This window comes from Carassius carassius, chromosome 39 (assembly GCF_963082965.1).
Source record: "Carassius carassius chromosome 39, fCarCar2.1, whole genome shotgun sequence".
Lineage (NCBI taxonomy): Eukaryota > Metazoa > Chordata > Actinopteri > Cypriniformes > Cyprinidae > Carassius > Carassius carassius.
Genome location: NC_081793.1, coordinates 17,059,612 through 17,066,806, shown reverse-complemented (window position 1 = coordinate 17,066,806; position 7,195 = coordinate 17,059,612). Strand labels below are relative to the sequence as shown.

The 7,195-nt window shown below is 39.3% G+C and overlaps 1 protein-coding gene across 1 annotated transcript; it reads left to right on the top strand.

Moving 5' to 3' along the window:
* Positions 1-287: 287 nt before the first annotated feature.
* LOC132121498 (potassium voltage-gated channel subfamily G member 3-like) lies at positions 288-5,331 on the top strand. The gene is made up of 2 exons (XM_059530964.1): positions 288-1,167; positions 3,902-5,331. Exons 1-2 carry the CDS (start codon positions 545-547, stop codon positions 4,545-4,547), a joined length of 1,269 nt encoding a protein of 422 aa, XP_059386947.1. The 5' UTR covers positions 288-544; the 3' UTR covers positions 4,548-5,331.
* Positions 5,332-7,195: the final 1,864 nt, after the last annotated feature.

The window sequence follows — 7,195 nt, the reverse complement described above, 5'->3', positions numbered from 1 at the left end:
ACAACACTACAAGCAGGGAGCAATGTCTTATTTTAGTTTAGGGTGTGGGTAGACAACCATAGGAAAAACCGTCCAATATGGATTTTAATATTGAAGCGTGACGTCCTCCTGGTCTACACCATTGTTAACTAAAGAGATATTAAGTCCAGCAAGTTCACTTGTTAATCCCGGACATGCGTCGTGGAAAAACTCGTTTTGCGTTTGGGAACGCCCGTTCTTCTGGAGCGCACAATCGAGCCCGATAGGCTCGTGGATCTGTGACATCACTGCATGAAACAGCCCACTGAAGACTAGAGTTTAGATGATGCACAAAGCAAGAAGTCACTTTCCCACTGTTCTCCAAACTGACTCGCGCACAATCTGGGGAAAAAAAATCATTTTAGAATCTAAGATAGCTGCTGAGTTGGACTCGCGAGTTTGGAGCTGTTTATTTTTTCTCGCGCTTACAGAAACATACTGGATTTTAACTATGACCATCATTAAGCCATATTGTGTGTCGCGTCTCTTTTTTTCGCTCGAATCGGTGGTGCAAATCTGATCCAAAATGAAGTTTGGGAAGAATATATGCATCCTAAACGTTGGTGGCACTAAGTATGCTTTCACCAGAGAAGTTATAAAGGATTTTCCCCTGCGAAGAGTGAGCAGACTCCACAGCTGTTCCTCAGAAAAAGAGGTCTTGGAGGTTTGTGATGATTATGACCGAGAGAGGAACGAGTTTTTCTTCGACAGGCACTCCGAGGCGTTTGTCTTTATTATGCTTTACGTGCGATCTGGAAAGCTTAGGTTCGTCCCGCAGATGTGCGAGCTTTCCTTTTACAACGAGATGATCTACTGGGGCCTGGAGAGCTCGCATTTGGAGTTTTGTTGCCAGCGGCGACTGGAGGATAGGATGTCCGACACTTACACGTACTTTTCGGAGGAGGACATCAAGGCAGAGGTGGAGTCCAGAGGTGAGGAGGATCAGGTCACCCGGTTCGCCTCTGAGGGAGGGAACGCGCGGTGGCTGGAGAGGATGAGGAGGACTTTTGAGGAACCAGCTTCCTCTGTCGCTGCGCAGATCCTGGCATCCGTGTCAGTGGTTTTTGTCATTATGTCTATGGTCATCCTTTGCGCGAGCACTCTGCCGGACTGGGATACAGCAAAAAACAACACGGTGGAAGAACACAGGTACATGTACGAGTTCAACTGCTGTGGTCTGTGGTGTAAATGCAAAATTAGCTGCATCCCTCACAGGACAGCTCAGTTTTACAAGCATGCCTACCCCTCCATAGCTCCATATATAATAGGAGGAATCAAGCTCTTCTCCACAAATAGGATTTTAGAATGGAAAAGCCTATGTTGTGATGGTACAGGGTCCCCCTGAACTTGTTTATATCCGGTTGCTTTACGAGCTCAATTCAAACTATCTTTTCTAAAAAAAAAAAAAAAAAACACCTAAAAGCAAAACTCTAAATTACACTCCATAATATTATATAAAAATTCAGCTATCTCTCATTACCAAATAACCTATTATTTTTGTTGATTCAACGTTTTTTTCTGTATTACAGTAAAAACAATATTAGAACAAGGAAAAAATAACGCAATAATGATAATGTAAGATGAAGCCTGCAAAATATCGCGATGGTGATTTTTGTTTTTCTAGATGACGTACTTCGTTTGGTCAATAGATGTCGCTAAAAAGATCTATCGTCAGCATGAGAAGGGAGGACCCGAGAGTGCTGTAACACATTTCGTTTCAGCGTCTGTAACTGTAACTATAAGAGTTTTTTTTTTGTTGCGCAGTGTGGCTTTGATGATGTAATATTCTTTTTTGTCTGCTACTAATTAAAGTAGATATAGAAGTCTACTACAACGTTACCACCTTCCTCACTACATGACTGATTTTTAACACGATTTGAAAACATGGAGATTTTATATTTGGTCGTGCTTACATTTATCATGGTAATCATATTTACTTGTTTAAAATAATAATTATGTTAAAACAGCTCTTAAAATAGACTAAATATGTGTGTCAATTGCAATTTAAACTGTAGGCTATCATTCTATGTAATCTTTGTGGGTAAAAAAAAAATTGGCATTGCCCCCCCCCCCCCCCATTATATTTTTACAAACATATTTAAAACTTTTTCTTTTACCTCAGGAGGGTGGTGATTTCACCCATGTGGCCTAATAAGTTAAAGTGATGCTGTTACGACACCCTCTGTGTCCCAGAAACCTCCCCAGTCTCCCCTGCATTTAAACCTGTCATGAAATTATTACAATTAGATTTCCATATTCTGTGCAGACTTTTTGTCATTATCCAAAATGAACATGACATCGTCCTGGTACTCTCCATCAGAGATTAAAAATTACAGTCATGTTTTCATATTCGCTGTAATGAGTCACATTGTCACTTTGGGTATTCTATGTCCCCGTCTCTCTCTGTCTGGAAGTATTTGTGAGTAGGTTTTTTCTTTATGTATCCAGTGCAGTCTTGATTCCATTTCCCACAGTGGCCACTGTTTGTCTCAGGGCTCAGGTATGTGTTCTAATATGTGTATGACAAGCTGCAAATAAAACCAGTGAGGTTTGTCATGCATGCAGTCTTACAGTATTTCCAAAGATGTCAACGATGTTTTTGTGGATCTCATTCCCTTGTTTTGTATTCATCTTTAAATGTCCGTTCATTTGTTGCCTGTAAAGGTCCAAATGTTTAAATGTATAGATTTTTATGTTCACGTGCCATCTGAGGATGATAATAGCATTCGCATTCATTCTTAACCCAGCATTCTGGCATTTGTGGGCACATGTATACATATATTATCACATCGTCACGTAACAGTAATTATTGGCCCTTTTTGCATGCCTTCCTGCCAAAACAGATGTCCTCAATGTAATTTTAAGTCTATCACGGCTCTTTAAATATTTGCAGTACAGTAAAACCATTCAGAGTGAAAGAGCAAATTTACGGGCAAAATCTTTTGTAGATGCAGCCTTCCAAAACTATTATTTCTTACTTCAAATATTAACAGATATTAAGGTGCACTCAAATTTAAAAAAATCAAATTTAATGGCATTTTTTTTTTGCATTAGAAGTTCAAGGTCTACTGAGCAAGCATACCTCTCTGCCTTGCAGCTTCCACAGACACTGACTCCACTGTCAACAACAGACTGGAGCTGTTTACACAATCTGAATGAGAGGACATTTTCCGTATAAAAACACATTAACTGCATGGCTGCATGGTATCTGATCTAAATACTTTGCATGACTTGGTTATTTACAATAACAAAACGTAATGGTAATTGAAGGCTGCTTAGAAGCATTTTTTAGTGGTTATTATTGTTTTTATATTCATATTCACTGGTAATATTCAAGGACGTGTTTGGTACGGGAATATTCCAGGTCCAAAAAAAGTTAAGCTGAATTGAAAGCACTTGTGGCATAATGTTGATTATCACATAAACTGATTTTGATTTGTCCATTGTTTATTTAAAAAGAAAAAGAAAAAATTAAGTTTACAGTAAGAAATTGTATAAAAGCACTCTTCTTTTAAAACCAGTGTATTATTTGAGCTGCAATGTCGTCATCATTTTTAGTTGTTTTAGGGTTTTAAGGTTTATGTTGTAAAAATGGATACAACTTTACACTTTTTAAAGGGTAATATGAAAAATGGATATTGTTTATGTTTTGTGTCTACTGAAACAGAGAGTATGTTAATGGAAGTTTAGGAAAGGAGGAACAAATCAGATATTTTTTTTGTGGTAGTCACCTTTATGCTACAAATACTGTCAGTTGAACTTATCTTGTACTGCTCCCAGAAATTGAAATCGTGATCATATCGCTCTCTTATACCCTCTAATTCTCTCTTTTTTTTATTTTCTTTCCATATATTTTTCTCTCTATTCTCCCCTACTCTCACAGGATCATCGAGGCAGTATGCATTGGCTGGTTCACTGCCGAATGCATAGTGCGCTTCATTGTCTCACGGGACAAATGTGAGTTTGTGTGCTGCCCCCTTAACATTATTGACCTCCTGGCGATCACGCCTTACTACGTGTCTGTCGCTGTGACAGCGCTGACAGGAGAAAACCCTCAACTACAGCGAGCAGGAGTCACCCTGCGTGTACTACGAATGATGCGCATCTTTTGGCTTATAAAGCTGGCGCGTCACTTCCTCGGGCTGCAGACGCTCGGGCTTACGCTGCGCAGGTGTTACCGCGAAATGGTCATGCTGCTGGTGTTTGTCTTCGTCGCAATGGCGATATTCAGCGCCCTGGCACAGCTGTTGGAGCATGGCCTTGACCTGGAGACTAGCAATGAGGACTACGCCAGCATTCCGGCAGCCTGCTGGTGGGTTATTATCTCCATGACGACTGTCGGCTATGGAGACATGTACCCCATCACCATTCCTGGACGCGTGCTGGGTGGCGTGTGTGTCGTGAGTGGCATTGTGCTTCTGGCTCTGCCCATTACCTTTATCTACCACAGCTTTGTGCAGTGCTACCACGAACTCAAATTCCGCTCAGCACGGTGCGTGCGAAGTCTCTCTTCTGAGTTTCTCAATTAACTGTAGCATAGATCGTCCTGAGAACTTGCTGGTCTTCAGCTTAGTAATATCACCTGCTCTTCTGTGCCTTTATATTAAATCAAGATTCTGAAATATAGTTTAAGGAACACGCTACGTCTGATGTGGAAAAATCAGCATTTAGACTCTCTGTGCGGACCTATTATATCCAAATAATAACACAAGTACCTCTGTCCTCAAGGACACATGGAATTCATTGATTTTGTACAATACAGCCATCTGGAGCAATTCCTGTCCATCCTGGGGCTAAAAGAATTGTACAAAAGAGGCAAATCCCCAGCCCAAAGCTGGAAAGTGCACAATAAAGCATTACGATCCAAAGGAAATACATTAGCCAATGTTTATGTTGTAACCCCCTTCTTGTGTGAACAAACAAAACCGATCCAACAGCATTTCCTGTGTATGAAATGGACAACTGTGGCATTTGACAACTACAGATGGCCAGGCTGCCTGGAACGGGCATCTGGTGGGACCTTGTGTCCTGACAGTGCTCAGCCTAGAAGGAGCTTACACGAATTCTCATGTTTCCATGGAGAGGTCCCCTTGACTTGCTAAATCATTAATTCAGCTCCCAATAAAGTGCAAAGCAAGGGAAACTAAAGTAAAAAGGTTTTAGAGTGGCCAAATAGAAGCATCTGAGCATAATATGGAAGCAAATACTGTGAAAAGGCCTGCTTACACCAAGGACGGTAACTAATATGATAATGATAAAGATAAAGATAAGTCCCCCTGCAGTCAATGATTTAACTCCTTTATCCTTTAAAACTTTATAAGCAAAATTACGTCTAAACCACCCTCCCCCATTAAAACATTTTTTGTCTTAAAATGACTTCGATATAACGTGTAACCCTTATCTCCTCTTCTATACACAATATGCAAATTAGTCCCGCCTCCATTCAGTCGCATCAGCTCATACTACCTGAAACACTTCCAATCAGTTAACTGAAGTAGTAAACACTGCAAAATGACAAGTGGCAGCACTGGATTAATTTAGCAATATATGTTTTTAATCATGATGCATTTTATGTATATCGCTTTCTACAATGTCAGATACTCAACTGTAATTGATATCATTAGCGTTTAGTCTAAATACATTATCAATGTTACAAAACCATGTTCCTGTTTACTGTCTTAGACAGCTAATATTATGAAAAGCCACTACTTGGGATTGGTTACATGTTAGTGACATTAGGAAATGGGCTGTTTCAAACTGCATTTTTGCTCAGCAGTGGTGATGACTGATGAATTTCAATCAGTGGGTTGTCTTACCAGACATGTTAACAAGATTAAAACCTTGATTTTTACCACAGGAGATCTTTAAAAAGTCATTCTACAAATAAAAGAATAGCAAAGTCCACACCACAACTATACTGATAATGGCACAGAGGAACAATATAGTTTTTTCCAGCTGTTGAACAACTAAAAACATTAACAGCCAATCAGAATTCTACTAAAGAGCTTAAGCATTTAGAGTGGCAGATGACAGAACTTCAGCGTGAGCTTATAATAAACAGAATGTTATCGTGCAATGTGTAGACGCTAATATAGTTATGATTATTATAGTTATCTTTATAGTTAAAGTTCTTGGTTTAACAGGCCTAAACACTTATCATTTCGACATTACAGTCATTGTCGAGTCTTGCTCATAGATTGGTAGTTAACATTACTAAGTCACAAAAAACAAACATCAGCTGTTCATCCAGACAGCGACAAATCTGCAACCTGTCCATACACGGCTGTGTGAATAAAGAGGCGTTAACTAAATTGATTAGCAAACACATCACCCACACGCTCACCAGTAGGAGGGCTGTCACTCGCTTCCTTCTTCCTCTTTGAATACAAGCACAAAAATATTTTTTCCTTATTCAAGGGACTTTCTGAGTTTATGTGTGATCCTTGGAATAAAAAAATTGGTTTTGCATTGTATTTAGTAGGATATACATATAATGATTCACTGGGGGACACACAGTAAATGTTATAATAGAATTCATGATATAGAAGCATCATTAAAGGGTTAGTTCACTCAAAATTGAAAATTACGCCATAAATTACTCACGCTCAAGGCATCCTAGGTGTATGTGACTTTCTTCTTTCAGACAAATTCACTCAGAATTATATATAAAAAAATATTTGATCTTTCAAGCTGTTTAATGACACTCATAACCACTAAGCAGTGCTTCAGTCCAAAAGAAGTGAAATAAAAAGCGCCCATCCATTTAAAAAAGTGTTTCATATGGCTCAGGGGGGGTGAACAAAGGTCTCCTTCAGCAAATCTGTGCATTTTTGTAAGAAAAATAACCATATTTAAAACATAATAATCAATTTAATCTAGCTTGCGCTTACTGTTGTAAACAAAGCAGTTCCGGGGGAATGAGGTATGAGGTTGGTTTTGCATTTGCACCACTCAGAAGTGACAAATGTGGAAGCGCAGGGGAGAGATCAAAACAATGGTCACGGATTAGAAGTAAAAAACAAGGATTTGTAAAGAAGAATGTCAGAGGATTTCAATATAAGCCAAAATGAGACTGGTTTTCCTTTGCTACAGTAAGGAAACTTTGCTTTCTTTGCTCCTGTCAACAAACGTTGGTTTTCTCAAGACTTATCGGCTAATGCGCGACGCTGACCTCATA